The sequence below is a fragment of the Delphinapterus leucas genome, chromosome 13, assembly GCF_059928025.1.
Source record: "Delphinapterus leucas isolate spDelLeu-1000000601 "Yukka" chromosome 13, BTC_Dleu_Yukka2, whole genome shotgun sequence".
Lineage (NCBI taxonomy): Eukaryota > Metazoa > Chordata > Mammalia > Artiodactyla > Monodontidae > Delphinapterus > Delphinapterus leucas.
In genome coordinates, this window is record NC_143141.1 from 54,760,665 (window position 1) to 54,788,059 (window position 27,395).

At 35.3% G+C, this 27,395-nt stretch overlaps 1 protein-coding gene across 1 annotated transcript in view; it reads right to left on the reverse strand.

Moving 5' to 3' along the window:
- Positions 1-18,684: 18,684 nt before the first annotated feature.
- FOXN2 (forkhead box N2) overlaps positions 18,685-27,395 on the reverse strand; it is a 56,206-nt gene continuing 47,495 nt past the window's right edge. The window contains exons 5-6 of the mRNA XM_022573898.3: positions 24,576-24,644; positions 18,685-23,073 (exon numbers count right to left, since the gene is read on the reverse strand). Coding sequence (XP_022429606.1) covers positions 22,550-23,073; positions 24,576-24,644 — 593 coding nt within the window. The 3' untranslated portion in view covers positions 18,685-22,549. The remainder of the gene's footprint in view (positions 23,074-24,575; positions 24,645-27,395) is intronic.

Below are 27,395 nucleotides of genomic sequence, written 5' to 3' on the forward strand. Positions count from 1 at the left end.
TTGCTCTGCAGCATGTGGGATCTTCCCGGACCAGGGCTCAAACCCGTGTCCCCTGCATTGGCAGGCAGATTCTTAACCACTGGCCACCAGGGAAGCCCTTCATATTTTTTTCCATTGTGGCTTGTCACAGGATATTTAATATAGTTCCCCGTGCTGTACAGTAGGACCTTGTTGTTTATCCATCCCATATGTAACAGTTTGCCTCTGCTAACCCCAGACTCCCACTGCTTCCCTCCTCTACCCCCTCTCTCCCTAGGTAACCACAAGTCTGGTCTCTATGTCTGTGAGTCTGTTTATATTTTGTAGATATGTTGATTTGTATTGTATTTTAGATTCCACATATAAGTGATATCATATGGTATTTGTCTTTCTCTGACTTCACTTACTATGATAATCTCTAGGTCCATCCATGTTGCTGCAAATGGCATTATTTCATTCTTTTTGATGCTGAGTAATATTCCATTGTATATATGTACCACATCTAGAAGAAAAATGATTCTTAAAAGGAAAATATTTTTCCACATGTAAAAAAAACAGAATCTGGACACAGACCTTACACCCTTCACAAAAAGGGTCACAGACCTAAATGTAAAGCACAAAACTGTTAACTCCTAGAAAATAACAGGAGAAAATCTAGATGACCTTGGGTGTGGTGATGACTTTTTAGATACAATACCAAAGGCATGATCCATGAAATAATTGATAAACTGGACTTTGTTAAAATTAAATCTTTCTGCCCTGCAAAAGACAAGGGTAAGAGAATGAGAAGACAAGCCATAGACTGGGAGAAAATATTTGCAAAAGACACATCTGATAAAAGACAGTTATCCAAAATATGCAAAGAACTCCTAAAACTCAACAATAAGAAAACAAACAACCCAATTTAAAAATGGGCCAAAGACTTTAACAGATACTGCACCAAAGAAGATATACAGATGATAAAAAAGATATGAAAAGATGCTCCATATCATATATCATCAGGAAAATGTAAATTAAAACAAAGATGTACCACTACACTCCTATTAGCATGGACAAAATCCAGAACACTGACAATACCAAATGCTAGTGAGGATATTGAGCTACAGAAACACTCAGTCATTGCTACTGGAAATGTAAAGTGGTACAGCAACTTCAGAAGACAGTTGGCAGCTTCTTACAAAACTAAATGTACTCTTGCCATACAATCCAGCAGTTGAGCTCCTTGATATTTACCCAAAGGAGCTGAAAACTTATGTCCACAAAAAACTTCACGCCGATGTTTATAGCAACTTTATTCATAACTGCCAAAACTTAGAAGCAACCAAGACGTCCTTCAATAGGTAAATGGGTAAATAAACTGTGATACAGCTAGACAGTGGAATATTATTCAGCGCTAAAAAGAAAGAAGTTCTCAACCTATGAAAAGACATGGAGGAAGTTTAAATGCATACTGCGAAGTGAAAGAAGCCAATCTGAAAAGGCTATGTATCCTATGATTCCAACCATAATACATTCTGGAAAAGGCAAAACTATGGAGACAGTAAAAAGATTGGTGGTTGGCAGGGTTTGGTGTTGGAGAAGGGCATTGATAGGCAGAGTGCAGAGGATTTTAAGGGCAGTGAAGAAACTCTCTATGATTCTATAATTATGGAGATATGTCATTATAAATTTGTCCAAACCCGTAGAACGTACAACACCAGAAGTAAACCCCAAGGTAAACCATGGGCTTTGGGTGATTATGATGTGTCAATGTAAGTTCATCAACTGTAACAAATGTACCACTCTGGAGGATGTTGATAATGGGGGAGGCTATGCATATGCCAGGGCAGGAGGTATGGGAAATCACTGTCACTTCCTCTCAATTTTGCAGTGAACCTAAAACTGCTCTAAAAACATAGTTTTTAAAAAAGGGAAAATATTCTTCCTGAAAAAAATATGTACACACATTTATTTTCTATTTTCTTCTTGAATCAGCTTTGGTTTTGGGTCTTCCTAGGAATGCATCCATTTCATCTAAGTTATCTAATTTACAGACATGCTGTTTCTCAAGTGTTTCTTTATAATTCCTTTAATTTCTGTAAGATTGGTAGCAATGTCCTATTTTATTCCTGATATGAGTAATTTGTGTCTTCTCTCTATATATATATATTTTTCTTGGTCAGTCGAGCTAAAATTTGTCTGTTTTCTTGATCTTTTCAAAGAACCAACTTTTTATTTCATTACTTTTCTTTATTGGTTTTCTATTTTATTTATTTCCATTTTAATCTTTATTATTTCTTTTCTTCTGCTTCATTTGGATTTAGTTTTCTCTTCTTTTTCTAGTTTCTTAAGGGAGAAGATTAGGTTATTGATTTGACATCTTTCTTCATTTCTAAAATAGGCATTAGCTATAAATTTTTCTCTTAGTACTGCTGTAGCTGCATCCCATAAGTTTTGGTACATTGAATTTTTGTTTTATGTATTTATTTTCCTACTTTTCTTATAAATTTCACTTTTAAGAGTGTTTAGTTGATCAGACTCAAATTAATGAAACTGGAGGCTATTCTATATTCAATCCACCCTGTAATGCCCTTTAGACAGTGTTCTACCTGGTCATGATATTTTGGCTGTTCAGTCTCCCCTTGGGATTGGTTTGAACAGTGAATGCTGTTTTACATATCCATTTGCTGCTTTAAATTGCTCTCAGGGCTTCAAAGGCCCTTCTGTTTACTGGTTCACATGGCTATAGCCAGCTACTTCTTCAAAACTTAAAATACAGGCAAATCTCCCCTATAACAAGAGCTTTAAAAACTTATTCTTTTATTTTACCCTTTTATTCTTTCAACAAAAATTTATAGAGCCCCTGTCATAAGCCAAATATTGAACCAATCCCTAGAGACACAAAAGTCTTAAGACAGTTTTGGGGGCTTCCCTGGTGGTGCAGTGGTTAAGAATCTGCCTGCCAATGCAAGGGACATGGGTTCAAGCCCTGGTCCAGGAAGATCCCTCATGTCGTGGAGCAACTAAGCCCGTGTGCCACAACTACTGAGCCTGAGCTCTAGAGCCCGCAAGCCACAACTATGAGCCCATGTGCCATAACTACTGAAGCCTGAGCTTGGGCCCGTGCTCTGCAACAAGAGAAGCCAGGACAATGAGAAGCCTGCGCACTGCAACAAAGAGTAGTCCCCGCTCACCGCAACTAGAGAAAGCCCGTGCACAGCAATGAAGACCCAACACAGCCAAAAATAAATACATAAATAAATAAATAAATTTATATATATATAAAAAGATGGTTTTGGGTTTGTGGCCCTGATGAACCTGTTTACTTCCGAACAAGATCTGACTTTATTTTTTAAACCTCAGTATAGTCCTCAAATATATGAGCACCAACATGTTGAAGACATATTTTTTTTTTTTGAGGACAGATTTAACAATACTAGATAAGGCATGTAACAAGTCAGTGGAAATGATCTTTGCCCCCTACATGTTTGCGAGCTAAATTAACTTCACATTGACTTAATTATAGGGAAATCTGGTCACACTTTTAACTAGATTATGAATTGGTTAGTTATTTGAGTCTCAGTTTCCTCAACTGCAAAATGAGTCTTGTACTAGTTAACTTGCAAGCGTCTTACAATTCTAATGGATTATATATAATTCTCCTATTGGAGTCCCCCAAGTGAATACCATTAATTAATTATGCAAAGATATATGTGCATTTACTATGTGCCAGGCACTGAGAGAGAAAACATGGTACCGACTGTCCTCATGAAACTCACTTAATAAGTGTCTGCTAATTGATTTATTATCTGACTAAAATAATAATAATAATAAAGATTTCTGTTCTTTAGACCCACTCACCTGTGGTCAATTAATCTTCAACAAAGGAGGCAAGAATATACAATGGGGAAAAGACAGTCTCTTCAGCAAGTGGTGTTGGGAAAGTTAGACAGCTGCATGTGAATCAAAGAAGTTAGAACATACACTCACTGCATACACAAAAATAAATTCCAAATGGCTTAAAAACTTAAATATAAGACATGACACCATAAAATTCCTAGAAGAGAATATAGGCAAAACATTCTCTGACATAAATTATACCAATGTTTTCTTAGATCAGTCTCCCAAGGCAATAGACATAAAAGCAAAAATAAACAAGTGGGACCTAATCAAACTTACAAGCTCTTGCACAGCAAAGGAAATCATAAACAAAACGAAGACAACATGCGGCCTGGGAGAAAATCCTTGCAAATGATGCGACCGACAAGGGCTTAATTTCCAAAATATACAAACAGCTCATACAACTCAATAACAATAAACACAAACAACCCAATCCAAAAATGGGCAGAAGACCTAAATAGACATTTCTCCAAAGAAGACATACAGATGGCCAATAGGCACATGAAAAGATGCTCAACATCACTAATTATTAGAGAAATGCAAATCAAAACTACAATGAGGTACCACCTCATACCAGTCAGAATGGCCACCATTAAAAAGTCTACAAAAGGGCTTCCCTGGTGGCGCAGTGGTTGAGAGTCTGCCTGCTGATTCAGGGGACATGGGTTTGTGCCCCGGTCCGGGAGGATCCCACGTGCCGCGGAGCGGCTGGGCCCGTGAGCCATGGCCACTGGGCCTGCGCGTGTGGAGCCTGTGCTCCGCAACAGGAGAGGCCACAACAGTGAGAGGTCCACGTACTGCAAAAAAAAAAAAGTCTACAAAAAACAAATGCTGGAGAGGGTTTGGAGAAAAGGGAACCCTCCTACACTGTTGGTGGGAATGAAAATTGGTGCAGCCACTATGGACAACAGTATGGAGGTTTCTCAAAAAAATAAAAAGAGAGTTGCCATATGATCCAGCAATCCCACTCCTGGGCATATATCTGGACAAAACTATAATTCGAAAAGATGTATGCACCCCTATGTTCATAGCAGCACTATTTACAATAACCAAGACATGGAAACAACCTAAAAGTCCATCGATAGATCAAGAAGATTAGGTATATATATACAATGGAATATTACTCAGCCATAAAAAAGAATGGAATAATGCCATTTGAAGCTACATGGATGGACCTAGAGATTATCATACTAAGTGAAGTAAGACAAAAAGAGAAAGACAAATACCATATGATATCACTTATATGTGGAATCGAAAATACAACACAAATGAACTTATCTATGAAACAAAAACTGACTCACAGACATAGAGAACAGACTTGTGGTTGCCAAGGGTGTGTTGTGGGGAAGAGTTGGAGTGGGAGTTTGGGGTTAGCAGATGCAAACTATTACATATAGGATGGATAAACAACAAGGTCCTATTGCACAGCACAGGGAACTATATTCAATATCCTGTGATAAACCATAATGGAAAAGAATATATTGATATATATGTATAAACGAATCACTTTGCTATATAGCAGAAACTATAACATTGTAAATCACACAACATTGTAAATCAACTATACTTCAATTAAAAAAAACTTTCTCTTCTTAAGGAAATCGTTATACTGTATAACTGGGGGCAGAAAAAAAAGGTAAACAACTAGGGCTCTCAAATTAACAAAAAAACGGTTTCATGAGAGAAATTCTAAAAGAATATGCTTTTTGGGAAACAAACCAAACAGTCTGAGCAAGATGATTCTGGAAATCCAGTTTGGAAACAATATCGCCAGTCCACACCTGGGTCTGTCCAGCCCTGTGCTAAATTCTCTAGCAGAGTCAAGTGCAAAAGAGGAGGGACAATCTTGCAGAACTTTCTGACTGCTTGGAAAACTAAGATATACTTGCAAGGCCCCCTACCTGAGAACTCATACAACAACTTTGTGCAAATTAGGAAAAAGCACTACTCCAGGCAGACAAATTACAAAATGGCATCAGGGCGACAAATCAGTTAAAGACACATTTCTTGAGAACACCTGAACGAGGGTGTGTGCAGACATATGGAGCATAGGCTGACTTCAGCTCCACTCACCCCCTAACTCTGTGTTGGGCACAGACCATACACCTGTGTGACAGCCCAGCTTATGGGGAGCAAGAAAATAATGGGTCTAAAGACACCAAGGAGATAATCATGTGAGTTAAATCATGACCCTTGTGAAAAAGAGGTTTTAAAAATTTCCAAATTTACCGGTCTTTTCAAACCAAGTAAGGTCCTTAGTCTAAACAGAAAGTTTCCTCTCATGGCCTTTAGAAAGATAGCTTAAAAAAAAAAAAAAAAAGCTGCATTATTCATACTAAGCCATTTGTCTAGAGATTATTGCCATATCAGCAACAAGAAACCCTGACAGTGTGAGGGTTAAATGTTTGAAAATTCTCTTCCACTGAAGGCTGATCTTGTTGCCTAGTGACTGCTGCGTCGCTTGCTGCTGTCACTCACCTTTTCTCCAGAGAGTTATCCCACACTCTCATAAGGAAGGTTATGATTGGACAAAGGTGACATCATAGCACAGAAAGGAATGGCATCTCTTTGTCAAGACAGCACCAATAAGATGACTCAAGAGTTGGTGGCCAAGTGTTTTGGTTCCTTTGTTTTTGTTTCTTTAATATAGAGCTAACAAATTTGCTGAAACATTTTCTTCTTTTCTTGCCGAGCCAATTTTGCAGGTGTTAGTAGTAGTGAATTTTTGCCCATAAAAATATTCCTAGACAGCATATGGATTATCTTCCCACCCATTTAATCAACACTATCCTTGCCAAAGCCTTTTCCCCCCCCTCAAGCACTTGGTCAGCACTTGAGAAGCTGAATAGATTACAGGCAGAAAATGACTACCCCAGAGCTCATTATCACACTACTGGTTGCAGAGTGGAATTTCATACAAGGCAGGTTCTTCTGGGTGCTTATCTGAGAAGTGCCTAAAGTGGTTCCAAAGCATCAGTTTCAAGGACAGCACTGTAATAAGCCTTCAGCGCACATACACAAGGCATCAAAAAAGTTTTTAAAAAACTAAAGTTGAAAGCACACCTACTTTTAAAATCAAGCAGTTGGAAAAATCTCACGCATTTTAGATAATAAACAAACATAAGCTCTTTGATTACTTTTAAAATTTACATCACACATGTTTGCCCTGCTTTGAAAATCAAGCCTGATAGTCTTTATTTTTTGTTTTGTTTGTTTATTTTTTGCCCTGACTTCAGCTACACATGTACTCTTGAATATTTCAGGCATTGAAGACATTAGCTATGTGATTGGAGTGTCCGTTGCAGGTTCATTATGCCAGGCTGCTATATTAAATCATCTGTTGAATGTGCTCTTTTCTTGGTAAAAATTGGGTATACAGCACAGTCACAGCTGGTATAATTGGATAATTGCTTCCAATTAACGCTCTATTTCGAAAGCTGCAACTCCATATAAAGCTTAGAGTTAAGCTGTAACAAAGGAAACCCCCAAGGGGAAACAGAAGAGAGTGAGAATTCCTTTCTGCAATTCTACTGGAAAGCAATTAGAGAGAGAGAGTACTAATAAATTATATATGGTCCTGCTTTTACCTGCACTGGTAAAGAACCTGTAGTGTGTCAGCTGAAATGTGTAAATACACCACTGCCTCTCCAAAGAGCTGGCTGCAAGCGTTTGAATGTTGCAATTTCTCATTTGAATAATCAACATTTTCCTTAAAGTGAATTCAAGCTGACTATACATTTCCTGGGGAGAATTCATCTAAAAGAAGGGAGAGATAGTATTTACACAGAATCAAGTTACAAGGAAATATTTAGTCTCAGAATTATCATCAAACACTGATTTTCAGGAAAAACCAATTTCATTTGTAATACAATTTCCTTTAAGAATTCAGATTGGTGTGTAAGTGAAAGCAGAAAGTGGGTGGGAGTTCTTTTAAATGAAATCTTAATAGATGTGAGGGGCAAATTCTGCTGCAACATGGTTCTTGCTCATTTGACTAGAAAGATACCAAACATCTCGGTTCTTAAAGTGTTTACTTGGTAACAGTGAATTAGGCTCTTGTAGAACTGACAGTGCTATAATTTGATCAAGATTCAGTTTTATATTTACTTTTACTCTACTTATTAAGAGATTTAATACTGTAAACAAGATCTTAAGGGAATGCTTGAATTACTTAATGAAACCTCTCAGATAGGCTAATTATAAAATTATTCCTCTCTATTCCCTTAATGCCATAAAAAACTTGGGTGGCTTAGATCCAATTATATTTAAAAGTAATAATGATGTATTTTAATAGACTTTGCAGTAATGTAGCCTTATAATAATGAGAAGAGGTAAGATTTTCACCCTATGAAACAACTTGTTAATAAGATACAGTAATATATGTGCCAGTTTAGAGAAACACCACTACTATCTTTTTTTTTTTTTTCACCGCTACTATCTTAACTTCCTAGATTTACATACATTTCTTGGTTTTGGAGTTATTTTGGCTTGAAGGGTAACTGTAACAGGTGATCATGTAGAGGATGCCCTGTTTTGTCAGAAGGTATTTAATTAAGATTTTGGATTTAAGCTTTGCTATGGACAATCTCTAAATCTCAAGGTGTGGTAGCGACCCTTAGAAAAATATCAATAATTTGATTACATTAGGCGCAGATCTGGGATTCTAAGTTCTTACTGTGGTGGCCACAGAACTCTGCAAGACATGGCCCCTGGTACCTGAATACTTCACAGGCCTCAGCTCCTACCAGTCTTTCCTTTGCTCTGGATGCTCCAGGCAAATAGCCATTCCTCTTGCTAATGCTGTAAAAACATTAAGTAGCTGCAGCCTCTACTTTAGCCTTCACTGTTCCCTTCCTCTGGGTATTTGTGTACGTTGCTCCCGCACATCATTCTAATCCCTGCTCAGAGACACCTAGGTAAGAGGTCCTCCCCATCTAAAACAGCAACTGTTGGGCTGTACCCCGCAGGCCTGCAAGCCCTGTACTTGCCTAGTTTCAAGATCGGAGAAAGAGCCTGGAGTCAGCAACAGAGACATCTATGGTTTAATGGATTGAGGAGCTTACACGTCTGAAACAAGGTCCTGGAGCAACGCCCCACCGTGTGCAGCAGACAGTTGGCAGGACATGGCGGCAGTCTCCGCTCTTGGTGGGAGGGGGAGGTTACCAGTTATAGGGGAAATGACATCATGTTGGCTCATTGGTTACTAGGGAAACTAGCAGAGGGGGATGCCCCTCATCACCCCTTTGATAAGTTATCCCAGTGGAGACGGTCTGATCTAAAGTTAGAACAATCACTAGCTGGGCCCGGGGCGAGTATGTAGGAAGACCAGTCATGTGACTAGGATATAGGTGAAGAACACACTGCTTGAGCAGGGGATGTGCAGAGAGCAAGAGAACAGCCATCTTGGGTGGCCTGACCACACAGCAGCTGTCACCTCTCCTCTTCCTCCCCTGTTTTTCTTCATAGCACTACCATTTCCGGTATTCTGTTTCAAATTTTTATTTTGCCAGTCTCCTCCCACTAGAATGTAAGCTCCATGAGGGCAGAGACTTTCATCTGTTTTGCTCACTGCAGATCCACGAGGGCCTCGGCAAAAATTTGTTGAATAAATGAATAAAACGCCAATCATTCTTCTTGTGCTTGGTTGGTCCTATAAACTAGAGGCAGAAAAGCCGGGTAGTTAAAGCACAAATTTAGGAACCAGGCTTGGTTTTTTTTAACCATCTACTAGATGGTGTAACCATTGGCAATTTAAGCTCCTTGAGTGTGGATTTCTTTGTCTATAAATAACATTTACCTCATTAACCTCAAAGAGTTGATGTGAGGATTAAATGAAATAACAAACAATATCTAAATGCTTGGCTTAGTACTTGCCATGCCTGTCAAGTAGAAAACACTCATTAAGTAGTAGTTATAGCATTCCAGATAATACCCTTCATAGATGACTAAATCAGATTCAGGTAGTTCTTAATTTAATTAAAATTAAAAAGCCATTGAACTCCCAGCAACTGATTTTCCACACCCACCCAACCCTCCTCAGAGAATATTTCTTTCTCTCCGATCCATCTCATACTTTGTATGGGAACCATCCATCTGACTTGAGGTGACTTTATTCAACTCTCAGCTCTGAAAGTAATAGAATCTGTTGAATGTATTTCAGCTTCTCATCTGTTCCTTACTAACAAATTTTTATTAACTCCTTTACTCTGCAGTTCAAATAGGACAACTTATTTTTGGTTTGCTAAAACGAGTTAGGTCAAGGAGCTTTTCTCCCCAATGTCTGTGTATGTGTTTTAGCTCTCACTCCACCCACCCTGCCCACACCTCTATCTTGGACTTCTTACCTCCAGAACTGTGAGAAAATAAATGTATGTTTCTTAAGCCATCCAGTCAGTGGCAGTTTATTGTAGCAAACAGCCCTAATAGACTAGTACACTGGGCTATATAATAAGTGTATGTTTAACTTTATAAGAAACTGCCAAACTGTTTTTCAAAGTGTCTGTGTTACTTTATATTCCCACCAGCAACCATGAGATTTATAATTGCTTCACATTTTAAAATTCACTTGTATTGTCAATCCTTCTAATTTTAGACAGTCTATTGGATGTGTAGTAGTATCTCATTGGGGTTTTAGTATGCGTTTCTCTGATGACTAATGATGTTGAGCAACTTTCTGTGGTCTATCTGCTATTCATATATATCTTGCTATTTTTCTGCTATTCATATATATTTTGGGTTAACAGTCTGTTCAAATCTTTACCTGTTTTTTACTCGGTTTATGTCTCTTTAATATTGACTTGTAGGAGTATTTTTAGTATTCTGAATACAATCCTTTGTCAGATATACATGTTGTGAATATTTTCTCCCAGTATGTTGTTTGCTCTTTCTTTCTTTTTTTTTTTTTTTTTTCGGTACGTGGGCCTCTCACTGTTGTGGCCTCTCCCGTTGCGGAGCACAGGCTCCGGACGCGCAGGCTCAGCGGCCATGGCTCACGGGCCCAGCCGCTCCGCGGTATGTGGGATCTTCCCGGACCGGGGCACGAACCCACTCTTTCATTTTCTTAATGGTGTCTTTCAGAGAGCAAGAGTTTTTAATTTTGATGAGGATCAGTTTATAAATTTTTTTCTCTTATGGTTTGTGTTTCGTGTGTTTTATCTAAGAAATCTTTGCTTGCTCTGAAGTCAAAAAGGTTTTCCTCTGTGTTTTCTTCTAAAAGTTTTACACTGTTAGCTTTAACATTTAGGTCAATGACATTGATTTTAAATAAATTTTCATGTATGGTGAGAGATAAGTCAAGATTCATCATTTTCCACATGTATATACGATTGTCCAGCACCATTAAAAAAAAAATTATCCCTAGTTCTTTGAATTAACTTGGCACCTTTGTCAAAAATCAACTGCTCATATATGTGTGGATTTTCTTTCTGGACTATTCTGTTTCATTGAAATATATGTATTAAACCATACTGTGTTTATTATAACTTTATAGTGAAATTTGAAATCAGGTAGTATAAGCCATTCAACTCTTGTTTAAAAATGCTATGGGTTATTCTAAGTCATTTGCATTTCCATATAAATTTTAGAATCAGCATGCCAATTTCCTCAAAAGAACCTGCTAGATTTTGATTGGGACTGAATTGAATGTGTAGATAAATTTGGAGAGAATTGACATCTTAACAATATTTAAGTCTTTGGATCCATGAACACAGTGTATCTGTCCATTTATTTAGATGTTCTTAAGTTCTCTCAGCTAGGGTTTATACTTTTCATTGCACAGGTCTTGCACGTTTTGTTAAATTTTCTCCTTTGTATTTCATTTCTTGCATACTAATGTAAATTGTATTTTAAAATATTTCATCTTCCAGAAGTTTGCTGCTACTATATTGGAGTACAATAGATTTTTATAAATCATTCGACCTAGTATCCTGTGGCCTTGTTAAATTTATTAGTTCTAGTAGCCTTTTGTAGATTTCTTAGGATTTTTTATATACACAATCATGTTGTCTGTAAATAAAGGTGACTTTATTTCTACCTTTCCAAGCTCTATGCCCTTTAGTTATCCCACCCTGCCCCTCCTCCCTCTATTTTATTTTTTGGCCTTACCAAAGTGGTGAGGAGGCCCAGTAAAATATAGAAGTAATGAGAGGGGACACCCTTGGCTTATTCATAATTAAAGGGGAAGTGGTCAGCCTCTCACCATTCAATACGATGTTTGCTGTAGATTTTTCAGAGATGCCTTTTATCAGGCAGAAGAATGTCAAGAACTGTGAAGGATGGGAGCTTTTACAGTACTTTCAAGCTAACAAGCTTACCTGCTACAGTTTCATGGATGCTGGCAGAAAACATGAGACTCCTGGGTCAGAGACAAAGAAATTTATTACTTACAGTACAGCAAGCAACATGAGCTTCAGTCACTTTGGATTTCAGTTTTCCCATGGGGCTGTGCAGAGCAGCCCAGGTGGATGCTGCTTAGGAAACCCTAATATTTTATAAAGGCTGCAAGCAAATGTGTCTGACCTTTGCCCCAAAGTGAGCCATTCTCTTTATTATGCTGGACCGCTAACAAACCTGTCCTCTACTCTGAAGGTAGACACTATATCCATCTTCCACAGTCATCCACTATAAAAATATCCTTGAAAATATAGTTTTGAAGAAAAGATTGTCAGTGCCTCTGTTTGCAAGACATGGGCAAGTGTGAGACACCTTACTTCACCTCTATTAGGATGATTTAGGATTACTATTATGAGAGAGAGAGGGAGAAAGGAAGAAAAGAACAAGTGTTGGAGGGGATATGGAAAAATTGGACCATTTGAGCATTGCTGTGGGAATGTAAAAGGGTACAGCTGCTGTAGAAAACAGTATCATGGTTCCACAAAAAAACTGAACACAGAATTATATCATCTGGTAATTCTACTTCTAGGTATATACCCATCAAAATTGAAAGTAGGTATTTAAACAGATACTTGTGCACCAGTGTTCACAGCAGCATTATGCATAAGACCCAACAGGTAGAAACAACTCAAATGTTCATCAACAGATGAACAGGTAAACAAAATATGGTATGCATTATGGTATGTATATACATTGTATGTATATTATATTATATATTATTTATGGTAAGTTTATAGTGATACAAGCCTACCTCAACAAACAAACAAAAAATCTCATATAACCTAAACTTACACCTAAAGGAACTAGAAAAAGAACAAACAAAACCTAAAGTTAGAAGAAAAGAAGTAATAAAGATCATAGCACAAATAAGTGAAATAGAGACTAAAAGACAATAGAAAAGATGAAGAAAACTAAGATCTGGTTCTTTGAAAAGATAAACAAAATAGATAAACTTTTAGCCAGACTTGTCAAGAAAAAAAGAGAACAGTCTCAAATAAATAAAATCAGAAATGAAAGGGAACTTACAACTGACACCACAGAAATATAAAGCATCATAAGCGATTACTATGAACAATTATACCAATAAAATGGACAACCTAGAAGAAATGAACAGATTCCTAGAAATGCGTAACCTCCCAAGACTGAATCTGGAAGAAATAGAAAATATGAACAGACTGATTATCACTAATGAAAGTGAATCAATAATTTAAACACTCCCAACAAGCAAACGTCCAGGACGTTTCAGATGGCTTCACAGGTGAATTCTACCAAATATTTAAAGGAGTTAACACCTATCCTTGTCAAACTATTCCAAAATATTGAAGAGAAAGGAATGCTTCCAAACTCATTCTTTGAGGCCAACATCACTCTGATACCAAAACCAGACAAAGGTACTACAAAAAAAGAAAATTACAGGCCAACACAGGAACATAAATTCAAAAATCCTCAACAAAGTATTAACAAACTGAACTCAACAATACATTAACAGGATCCTACACCATGATCAAGTGGAATTTATCCCAGGAATGAAAGGATGGTTCAATATCTCAAATCAATCAATGTGATACACCATATTAACAAATTGAAGAATAAAAATTATATGATCATCTCAATAGATGCAGAAAACTTTTGACAAAATTCAATATCATTTATGATAAAAACTCTCAGTGAAGTGGGTGCAGAAGGAACATAACTGAACATATGACTTTTATTAAGTCATATATGACAAACCTACAGCCAACACTTACAACTACATCAAAAAGAATTAAGTACCTAGGAATAAATCTAACTAAGGAGGTAAAAGACCTGTACTGGGAGAACTATGAGACATTGATGAAAGAAACTGAACATAACACAAACAAATATTCCATGCTCATGGACTGGAAGAATTAATATTGCTAAAATGACTGGATTCCCCAGGCAATTTTTCAGATTCTATCAAAATACCAATGCATTTTTCTCAGAACTAAAACAAGTACTTTGAACTGAAACACAAAAGACCCTGTATTACCAAAATAATCTTGAGAAAGAAGAACAAATCTGGAAGTATTATGCTATTTGATTTCAAGGTATACTACAAAGTTACAGTAAATAAAACAGTATAGTACTGGCACAAAAACAGACATATACATCAGTGGAAGAGAACAGAGAGACCAGAAATAAACCCATGCTTATAATATCAATTAATCTATGACAAAGAATCGAGAACACACAATGGGGAAAAGACAGCCTCTTCAATAAATGGTGCTGGGAAAACTGGGCAGCTACATACAAAAGAATCAAACTGGACTACTTTCTCACACGATATACAAAGATAAACTCAAAATGGATTAAAGACTTAAATGTAAGACCGGAAGCCATAAAATTCTTAGAAGAAAACTTAGTAATATGCTCTTTGACATTTGTCTTAGCAATATTCTTCCCCTCAGGCAAGGGAAATAAGCACAAAAATAAACAAAAGGGACTACATCAAACTAAAAAGCTTTTGCACAGTGAAGAAACTATTAACAAATGAGAAAACAGCCTTTTGAATAGAAGAAAATATTTGCAGATGATATAACTGATAAGGGATTACTATCCAAAATGTAGAGGACTCATACAAGTCAACATCAAAAAAACAAACAACCTGATTGAAAAATGGGTAGAGGACCTGAATAGACATTTTCCCAAAGAAGACATACAGATGGCAACAGACACATGAAAAGGTGCTCAACATCAATATCATAATGGAAATGCAAATCAAAACCACAGAGAGATACCACCTTACACCTGTCAGAAAAGCTACTATCAAAAAGACAATAAATGACAGGTGTTGGGAAGGATGTAGATGAAAGGAACCCTTGTGCTATTTGTGGGCATGTAAATTGGTACAGCCAATATGGAAAACAGTATGGAGATTCCTCAAAATATTAAAACTAGAACTACCATGATCCAGCATTTCCACTTCTGGGTATCTGAAGAAAACAAAAACACGAATTCAAAAACATATATTAATCTCTATTTTCATTGCAGCATTATTTAAAATAGCCAAGATATGGAAGCAACCTAAGTGTCCACTGATAGATGAATAAAGATGTGGAATATATACATACATACACACACACACACATAAATATCTACCTATCTATCTATATATGCCATAAAAAATGAAATCTTGCAGCCTGTAACAATATGGGTGGACCTAAAGTGTATTATGCCAAATGAAATAAGCCAAAGACAAATACAGTATGATTTCACTTACATGTGGAATCTAAAAATCAAAACAAATGTAACAAAACAGAAACAGATTCATAGATACATATATAGAACAAACTGGTTGTTGCCAGAGGGGAGGTGGGATGGAATAAATGAGTGAAATAGGTGAGGGAGATTAAGAGGTACAAACTTTAGTTGTAAAATAAGTAAGTCACAGGGATGTAATGTACAGCATAGGGAATATAGTAATATCGTAATAACTTTGTATGGTGACAGATGGTAACTAGACTTATCGTGGTAATCATTTTGTAATGTATAAAAATATTGAATCACCATGCTATGCTGTACACTTGAAACTAATATAGTATTGTAAGTCAATTATACTTCAGAAAAATTTGTTCATTTCATCTAAGTTGAATGTATTGGCTTAACGGTCTTAATAGTACTCTTTTATTATCCTTTTAATACCTGTAGGATCTGTCCTTATGTCTCATTTCATTTCTGATTTTGCTAATTTGTGTCCTCTTTATTTTTCCCCATTAATTAATCTGGCTAGAATTGTATCACTCTTATTGACTGCGTCAAAAATATTTCATATATTTTGCCCAGTTTTCTGGTTGTTTACAGAGGAGCTTAAATCTGACCTTGTTACTTCATTATGGCTGCAAGTCAAAGTGTCAGGGTGAAACAACGAGGACCTATTGTATAGCACAGGGAACTGTATTCAAAATATTGTAATAACCTATAATGGAAAAGAATCTGAAAAGTGTGTGTATATATATATATACATTCAGTTATATACATATAATTGAATCTCTTTACTATACACCTGAAACATTGTAAATCAACTATATTCCAATACAAAAAAAAAGGGGGGGAGAAAACCAAGTCATGGAATAAAATTGGGGGAAAAAACCCATAAACAAAGTGTTAGGGTGATTTCTTAAACCACATACACCTTCATCGGCTTCCCTAGGTGCTTAAAATAAAAGCCCAAATCTTCAATTTGACTCACGTGGCTTTGCAAAGTTTGGCCCCAGCTCTTTTGCTTTGTAAGACTAGCCTGTTACTTCACTGAAAATCTCATGTTTCCTCCAATCACAGGGCTCTTAGTGAATGCTATTATCCTTGCCCAGAAGAATTTGCCATGCTTTCATTCCCAAATTACCTGCTTCTTTCAGATTTCAGCTTAAATTACATTCCTCAGGGTAACCTCCCCTGAAACCCCAGATTAAATGTTATATATTTTGAGAGCTCCTTATTTTCTTCTTTCATGGCAATCACCACAATTCACAATTGTGTTTACATTTTTGAGAGGGATTGTCTATTTTTCTTCTTAGTGTGTATTGTATGTCCAACACTTAAAACCCAGTGCTTGGGATTAAGCACTGAAATACTTCAGTGAAAAGATGTTCAGTTCACAAAGGGTGTGCAACTTCTTGTCAATTCGTCTCAATGTACAGGATTATCATATGAATTTAGTTCCACGGCAGAGCACTTTATTTAGCCTCGCTTAAAACACCAAGTCCTAACCACTGGACCACCAGGGAATTCCCGACTGCAGAGTACTTTAATCTGGCTGCAGTCTCTATTTCAAATTCTCAACCAGCAGATAGCAATTTTGCTTCAGGTTCTTAAATCTCCCCTAAATTAATAATTTTTACAATCTTTCTTTCCTGCACAACTCCTAGTTTCCTCTATTATTAAAATTTCCCAACAAGGTGGACTTGTTAAGTATTTACTTGAACCAAAACCTCACGGTTAAGGAAAATCTATAATGGAAGGAAATCCACCTAAACAGAATTTCTGTGTAAGAATCACTTTCAGTTAAGAGGGGATTGTTGTTTATCCACTATATTATGAGGTACATAACTTGCCCTGAAGTTCACTGAAGAGTGTTTCTAGTTTTCCAACAATCTTTGGAACACAAACTATCCTTAAATATAAGTTATATTCTCTGTGTAGCACATGGCTATTTTAATTTAGAGGATGAGAGCGTCTAAACATTCCTCTACTTAAAATTTCATGGAGCATATTAATATGGCTATTTCTAAGATTAGTAATTATTTTCATTCTTAAAGATTCTCAACACTTTTATATCTAAATTTTTGTATTTTGCTAGCTTCATTTCCCCCCCCCCAAAAAACGAAAAAACAAAGATCCATGTCCTGAAATTCTTGAGGAAAAGACTAAACATGTTTTAACCTATATTTTAATATTTTTCTAAAAATGGTGTATAAAAATTATACTAGCTCAGAACTTGTATGAGCGAGAAAGTGGTGAATCTAATAGTGAGAATAAGATTCTCTTTAAAGGGACAAATACATGAATCCCAAATGGCTATTTTTAAATGAATCTGGATTTCAAAGGGAGTTTAAAATCAATATGGCTGTCTCACCAACTCATTTTGAATACACAACTCTAGGTAGATACTACCGTTTAAATGACCAGCACAGAACTTCAAAGAAGTGACAGGGGAAATTAAAATCAAAGTATTGGTTGTAGATTATTCCATTTTACAATGGATGCCCAATTTTTAACAGGTGGTTATTATGGGTATTTTTGAAGTAAAACTACTGTACAGTTGACCCTTGAGTAAGGTGGGTTTGAACTTCGAGAGTCTACTCATACTTGGATATTTTTCAATAGTAAGTACTACAATACTACACAGTCCACAGTTGGTTGAATCTGCCTTTACGGAGGAACTGAAGATACAGAGGGCTGACTATAAGTTATATGTGAATTAACCTCCACATTGTTCAAGGGTCAACTGTATTTAGAAATAGTCTTTTTTTTTGGCCGTGCCGTGTGGCTTGTGGGATCTTAGTTCCCTGACCAGGCACTGAACCCAGGCCCTCAGCAGTGAGAGTGCACAGTCCTAGCCACTGGACCACCAGGGAATTCTCAGAAATAACCTTAATAATTACATATTCTACTCAATTTTTCTTAGTTATATTTCAAAATATCTCATTATATATACGAACAGGAAAAGTTCAACTTCAGGAAGAGAATAATGTAATTCACACTATTTTAGCTTTCAATGATTAAGATGACATATAAAAACCAGGAAAAAGGATACTTTCAAAAAATAGCCTTTAAAAAATTCTGAAATTAAAACTTTTATTCTTCATCTGCATGACTCCAACTTTGTAACACTGGAATAGAAAGAGTGTGTCAGTGTAGGAGTATGAACCACCTACATCTATACTACCAACCCCCAAAGGAGAGAGAAAGTACAAGTATGTTATAAAACAAGGTTTATTCTGTAATACTTTATCATAATGAATTTCATCTCTTTGGTAAAAATAAACTTTATAAACAATTTAATAATCAGAGATTAGATACAAAAACTAAACATTTGTTAAGTTGTTTTTAATATGAGCAAAGACTGGCAACTGAGAAGTGGTTCACTTGGACTGGTCATCTACTTACTGGCAATTATAACTCAAACTCGGTAATTTTTATGCTACATTAGAAAAGAGGATAACGACAGTTTAATAACTCAAATTTCTTGAATCAGAAAGCATTCTTTCACTTAAAAATAAATAATAGTTACAATGAATTGGCAATTATACATTTTTATACACTATATAATGGCAACATAATACTTTAAAATTAAGCACTTAGTTTAATAAGAAATGTACAATTTTAAAAACAAGTTTTGACAATGGCACTGGCAGTTAGATGCAAAAAATGTGCTTTTAAAAAAATGGCAGGTATAACATTAAAATACTCTACTTTGTCTTTCAATAAATATTTTGACTACATCATTAACATACTAAAGCAAACTTTAAATCAAAGCTTATATAACATTTCAAACTAACAAAAAACTATAAAATATATGTAAACTAGAAAGCCTCAAAGTTTCTTAATTAAATGCTATGGTCTTCACAAAAGGTTGTTAAGTTACTGTAGTATTTAAGACAATAGTCTTCACAGCTTTGTGAAGTATTCACACCTGTTGCTTTAATTGCTGGGAAAGGCCTCCTGGTCTACGAAGACACACACATTCCCCCCTTAAAACTTTCTCTAGTTTTGAATTCATGCTAACATATATTTAACTGACGACCCAGTATGACACTTTACATAATGCCTCAGAAAGTAGCAAAAGAAAAAATATATATATTCTAAACTTTACTATATACAAAGGAATCTGAATTAAGAGAAGTCACTGGTTACAAGGAGGACATGAAAGGCTCAAAGGTGGAAAAAAGGAGGTGATCCACCAATATTAGCTTCTCCATGTAATACTTTCTTTCTCTGAATTTGAAAAGTAAAATAAAACATGAACTTAGTAATATATTGCACAAATAAATTTCAAAAATACATATTCATGAAACACTGATTCTATTTGGGATGTGAAAGATGAAGATTAACTGTTAAAACTTCTACTAGGGATCTATTATAAACTGGAATTGGTTTTAACAATTTATATTGATGCAAGGCAAATTATATGTTAGTTTAAGTCACAGTTTTAAAATATAAAATCTCTCCAGGATTGCCAAGTTGTTTTTATTATAGTAAAATTTGCTAGTAATATATTCTTAGAAATACAATTTCCAGTCCATAGGACTTGAAATGACTTTCCTTAACTGGGTGGTTATTAGCTATGTTTTTATCTCAACAAACCTGAGGAATGGGATGTCTATGGAAGTATTAATGGCGGACCATAATTAAAAAGGTTCTTCACCCTAAAAATAACTGCCTTGGTAAATCAGCACATGGGAAGTGATGCACTGAATTCTACATAAGAATTCAATATAAAATATCCTATAACTTCTTCTTGTTAGGTTTTAGTGTGAAAGTTTATTGACCTTGCTAGTGATGAATAGAACTTTTAACTTTTAAATTTGTGGGAAGAGTACAATGAAGAGGGAGAGAAAATCAAGTTTAAAGAGTTATTGTTATTTACATTAAGACAAAAATAACTTTGAAGATCTCTATTTGAACTGGGAAGGACTTTCCCCCTCATCTTATTTTCCTTTACTTCACAAATACTAATTATCCAATGGACTGGAACCAGACAGAACATTTGCGGTACAGAATTTCAGCTGAACAAGATAAACTGGAACCAGATCATTAAAACACTGTTAATAAGGTCTATACAGAGGGCCACAGTAAATAGCTTAAAAACATTTTGTTATTAAAATGATTTTTATAATCTTGGTACTACTTATACCATGGTAAAAACAATTTTTGGTGTTATAGGCACTGTCTACAGTAAAAGATGTTAACTTGGGTTAGCCATGTTCTGTAGCAGATGTGACATATACAAAGAACAAAAAAATCCAATACCTCATCCTGCACACTTATTCATTATCAACAAATTGAAAGATTACTATTTTTCAACAGCACCGATTCTATAAATGTGGCTATCCAGGTTCAATTACAATTAACATGGGAACAGGACAGGTAATATTAATGTTGTTATCCCTGGCTTAAAGTCTTGCCAACTGAAAAAGACGTTTTCATTATGCTTCCCGTTTCAGTTTTGCCCAAATAAACTCTACAAGTTAAAAATATTTGTTTTAAAAAAAATCCAAGAAAATGCTTTATTGTCATAGAAGTAGCTGAAAGTAACAAACCAAAATCGTGAGCTTATGTGTGTATGTACGTATATGTCTGTATGTATATGTATATATGAAATTATCAGAAAATGAAAACAAGGTCATTGTCCATGAAACAGGATGTAGCATGAGATAAGACTGAACTTTTGGAAAGTTGCTTCTGCCGTTGTAAAAAAATATATAGTGAATAAGTTGAGTTTTATTAGTATCCCTTGTTCCTTTTGAATGATATAGTCACATTATATAAATGATATGAAAAAATGTATCATACAAGCAGATTTGTTCAAATACTGAAAAAGGCCTTGGTCAATACACATTTCGAACAGTAACAAAATCTTTTAGCATGGATTTAATGGCACATAATAGGTATTATACTGCCTCCTCAAAAGGATGTATTATATGAGATTTAATTTTATACGAATTTTGAAATCCACGAAGGCATTTTGTCTCTATAGTTTTGTTAAATCCTTTACCTTAACTGGGTGCACATACAAATTTAATTCATACAAAGTTTGGGCAGAATTTTTTTCCTAAATGATCTACCTTTATTTATGATAACATAAGTAATACGTATTCAAAATGTTTATATTAGATTACACTCCATTCGTACTACAAGATTCTCAGAATGCAGGACATTTAACAAGCAAATGAAAGATGCTCTTATTGCAGAAGTGTGCCAAAATGGGTGTTAACTTCCTAATACACTCTATGGCTATATCCTCTCATTGGATAGTTTCTCCTCAACAAAGACAGTGGCTAAAATTTAAACAATGGTTGCAAAGCACTTTGGGAAAGAAGAAATGGCTCCAATAAATGCTATGCAATATCTGGGAAGTTAAAAAATTTCAAAGATAATATGGTAATAGGAATTACAGGGTTCTTAAATGAAACTACATCACAAAATTGCCTTTTCTAAATCTTAGAATTTTTGCTGTGCTGCCTATGTATCCAAAAGGAACTTTCTAGACATCTAGGATCTTTTCCAATTTATATTCAACTTTGTTCACGTGTCAACAAAAAATAATTAAAAACAAAAACTAAGACAAAATAAAAAATTGAAATCTCATCCTACTGGATTGCATTGTGTCAAGAGAGGAGTATGTGAGAAAGAAAGCAGCAAAATTTTTAGCTGGATCAGCAACTATAATTAATTACAGATTGGAAGAGAAAATGAAAAAAATATGTTACAGAGTTGCCAATTCATATATTTGGACACATTAATAGAATAAAAGATTTTCCCTACAAGTTTAAGACAGAGGCTGGGGATTTTTTTTACATAATATTTCCAAATCTTATCACACTTATCACAGAAATTATGCTTTTAGGACTTCACATCATATTTATGATTGGGCATGATCCTAACAGCAATTATTTAATAAAAATTTAAAAAACAAAAATGTTTAGAAATAAACAGGTAATTAGCACCCCTCCCCCACCCTGAAACAAAAGAAGTCCATTATGGCTTTGATATCCCTTGTAAAGAATTAAGTAGAAGAGTATTGCCACATTTAAAAATAATTTCACACTAATAAGTATTTCTATTTTTTCCGCTGCTTTTGATTTTGTGTCTTTGCAGTACTTATTAGGGAACCTAGACATGTACGAATTCCAGCAAGGTGGAGCAGAGATCCAGCTGCCTCTTTGAGCTCCTCATCAATTTCTTGACACGACTGTTTTCGCATCTTTTTGTCTGGCTGCCCTTTTTCAGAGGTATCTGCACAAGCCTGTGATGCATAGCCACTGTCTCCAAGAGGATCATCTTCATAATCAACGTCTGTATCTTCTTCACTGTGAAATCCTTCACTGCCATCACTTCCTACATGGCTACTCTTTGGGATAAATTCATATACCTCATCCACAGAAGACAGGGAAGACACACTAGACCTGGATGCACAACGCTGTGCTGTCATGCTACTTGCACTGTAATTGTGGTCTTCTTTTGGATCAATGCTGGTGGCTAAAGAATCACTCTCGTGTAATCGCATAGCACTGGAATGATTAAATGCATTGCTATAACTCCTTTTTTTTTGCACTGCTGTTTTAAGAGGAAGAGGCTTCTCACCTGTGGAAAATAAAGCTTCCATCAATAAATCAAATGCATTTGATTGCAGAAACAAGCCATTTAAAACTACTACATCACTCCTGAATAAGTGCTTTAGATTGGTAATGTTTTGTGGATTTTAAAATTTTATGCAGACCATATCATCCTGTAGGTATTAATGTGAAACATTTTTAAACCACTTAATGGTATGTCTTGACCTTTCCATGGACAATATAATTACTTTGAGCTGCTTGCACAGAATGCCTCAATATCAATGTGCCATTGGTTAGCTAACCATTTACTTATTGATATTTAGGTTGTTGCCAGTTTTCCACTATTACAAATAATACTGCAATGAAAATCCATCCACAAGCCTTTTTCTTACACATACGCAATATTTTTCTAGGAGAGGTAACAAGAAATACAATTAATAAGTAAAAGAATATACACATTTTAAGTTTTAATTGGTATTTCCAAACTGCCTTCCAAAATGGTTGTACCAATTTATATTCTACAGTGTATGACAATACCCATTTCCTATACTTAACCCCTAATATTATCAATCATTTTAATTTTTCATGATCTCATGGACAAAAAGATAGTATCTCAATATCGTTTCATTTTGTATCTCCCCGATTTCTAGAGAAGCCGCATCTTTTCAAACGTGTGTTGTCCATCTATATATTTCCTCCTCTGAGGCCCACCTATTCATATATTTTGCTGACTTTTCTGTTGAACTGTTTCCTTATTTCTTACTTATAAAATCTTTTTTATATACACATGTATACTCAATATTATTCCTTTGTCTGTATATAAAGTGAAGAAATATATTGTCCCAGTGTTATGCTTAAAGATATCTGCTGTTGTCAGAACTCTAAAATTTTGATGTTTAATTAAATTTACACCGCTTTTATGGATTTCGCATTTTGTATCTCACCTCAAAAAAGGCTTTTTCCATTTCAAGGTTATAAACATACTTTTCTATGTTTTCTTATTCATAGCTTTCATTTTTACTTTTAAATTTTCAAGCTTAATTTCTAGGTATGCTATTTATTTCTTCATTTCTTGGTCAATGTAACAAGATCTATCACAGCATTAACCTCGATCTCTCAACTGCTCACATAAATTAAAAGAAATATAATAAAACAGAAACTAAGTTATTCAGATGAAAACACAATCTAGTTAGAAAGAAGTAATTCTGCCTGCAACACTGTAATATTTTGCATCCTAAATGACATTTGAGGGACTTCCCTGGTTAAGACTCCGTGCTCCCAATGCAGGGGGCCCGGGTTCTATCTCTGGTCAGGGAACTAGATCCCACATGCCGCAACTGAAAGACGCTGCATGCCACAACTAAAGAGCCCACATGCTGCAACTAAAAGAGCCTGCATGAAACAGCGAAGATCCCGTGTGCCGCAACTAAGACCTGGAGCAGCCAAATAAATAAATATTTAAAAAAAAAAAAGACATTTGAAAGGCACTCACAAAAAATGTATTTTAAAAAGAAAAGTGTGATTGCTTACATTCCAAAATTCCTTGTTCTATAGAAGTATTTAAAAGCATCATTGCAGTGGCAGCGTCAATATCAGATTCTGAAAAAGGAAAAGAGTGATAATATTCATGTTCTTTATAAAAGAGAGTCTATTATAAAGGAGAATTAAGAGGTACTAGAGATAAAGAAAGTTCTCTTCTTTAATTATTCACAATGAAAATAAGAACCTGACCTGCATTTCAATAAGGATTGCCCTTAAACAGATTAAATTAGCCAAGAAAACACAAAAATATTAATACTGTCTTTAGTCATAATTATATACAAGCCTACAAGTACTACAGATTTATATAATAGTCAAGAGCTCAAACATAATTATGGATATTCCATAAGAAAAATGGGTTTTAAAAGAAAGGCTGGTAAAATCAGCAGGTTCTATTCCAGAGGTCATTATGCTCTCATACCTACTTCTGTACTAAAAGTTCACCCCTCTCCATCTTAGCCATCTCTGTTAGTCTGAACAATCGTGACTGAATAAAAGTAAAATGGTATAATCTAAAATGTGAAGGAAAAGTTAGAAAATGTTTATAAATTTTAGGTTATAAAGAATAAGTTTAAAACAAGACTGATATGAAACCCCCCATTTCTATATCTCAAAGCTGGAAAATTTTTATTACCCCAAAGTTTTGCATTTTACTTGTAATACCTAATTATAAAGTTATTTTTGATAATAAATTCATGAGGATAGTGACTTGCTTTCTCCTCATCTTGACCATAAACTCTGTGATGGCAGGAAATGTTTTTGACCTTAAAAAACATGCTTAACTTATCAGAAGATTGTTGCTATGAAGGAGCACATAATACTATACTCTTTTCCCTTGAATAAAATGTGATCTCATGAATCAGAGTCTCTAGATGAATGTCTTTCCAATTAGACTGTCAGCTTCCTTAATATAGGAATCATGACTTATCCTTTTTATGTTCCATAATGCCTGGAACAAATAGTGGTTCCTTGATAAATGTGTAAAGAATATATTACATCTTTGCCCTCCCTCCTTTCCTTAGATTAAGCTGATTATCACCAAATTACAGAGTCTTTGGCATGTTCTAAGTATTATCAACTTAGAAAATGGACAAAGATGGGCCTCTAAGAACAATAGAGGTGGGATTTAAACCTGTGCAGTCTACCTCCAGAACCCAGGCCTTCAATTTGTACTCTCATCCCTTAATACTTACTAAGCATCTATAATTAGAGTAGGAAATTTTGTAGAAAATTACCGAGTATACTGGAAATTCTCTATTCTGTTATTCATTCAATAGTGTCCTGTTATAAGGCTGACATCATTCCAGGCTGTGAGAATATAGCAGAAAACAAAACAAGAAAATCCCTAACCTCTCATAACACAAAGAAATACAGTATATCAGAGTGAAAAACACTAGGGAGAAGAATTAAGGGGGATGGGAGACAGAGAATGAGGGGAAAGGTGGTTGCAATTTTAAGTAGAGGTTAGGGAAGGCCTCAAGGAGAGGAAACAGTTGAGCAAAAACCTCAGGGAGGTGAGAGAATGAAACATGAAGACATCCAAAGGAAAAGCATTTCAGGCAGAAAAAAACAGCAAGTTAAAAAGAATTTGAATCAGTGATTTCCACATGCCACAGCCACAGAGGCTAGCAAAACAAAGACCTCTGCAATTCCTATCTTTCAGAATGAGACCTGACTACAATACGATAAGAGTTCAGTATTCTAACATGTCTTTGAAGAATAAAAGGTACAGCTATAGCCCATATTGTATCTCTGTGTGAACTGGAAAAAAAAAAAAACTTGCCTCCAGGTGAATGTTTCCCTATACCAAGGCACACAGCTTGGGGACTGGAGTGCTGGCTGATTTCAAAGCCCATTCACTGCCTCAGCCAGGTGTCCTTGTGCAGGGCACAACTTGCATGGCATTATACTAACAGAGAGACTCCTGCTCCATGAAATAATTAAATATCTACCTTGTTTCCAACTTTATTAAAAAAAAAAAAAAGGGAGTGGTAGTGAGGGAGAGAATCTAATACTGAAATGCATTATAATGAGGAAACAATTTCAGGAAATTTATTAATCTTATAAATGAAGCACCTATAAAACATTCTTAATTTCTGAAATACAATACCTAAAACTAAAGAAAATTGATTAAGAGACTTATCCTGACAAAATAAGAAAGCTGCATGAATACCATTTCCTTTCTTAAAATAATAACAAAATTAGGTACTGTTTCTATAACAGTGGAATGATAGGAAAAGTGTTCCTTAAATACCCCTATTTCTTATAGGAATTTGTTACAGGCAAATTAATTTGAATTTTCCCACATGAAATTACTTATTTGCAAAAACTTCTTTGCAAAAGGATTTTATCTACATCTGATTTGTTTGGTTCAGAACATTTGCTAAGTATGCTTCCCACAATGCCTTGCCAATTAACTAAAAAAAAGTTTAACTTCAGTGTTAATATAAGCACCAGAGAAATGATCGCAGACACTCGGTAATCAAGAACACCTGGTTATCAATACAATCTTGAACTTCTTGGAACAAAAACTGTCTGTGTAGATTTTACAAACAATTTTTATTTATGGTACCAAATCAGTTTTGGTATTAAAATTAAACTTAAGACTTATTTGTTTATTGTCACAACTGAACACACTTCATAATGCTTTTTTTCATTAGTAAGTACTTCATGCTATTTTAAAGATGGTGCTGTGGTTTTAACAAACATACTATTAGCTATATTATTTAACATATTCAGTTCATGAAGAATGAAAATTTGGTTCATTTATAAGTCTTTTGTATATATTTTCTCTGACACTATTTAGTTTAA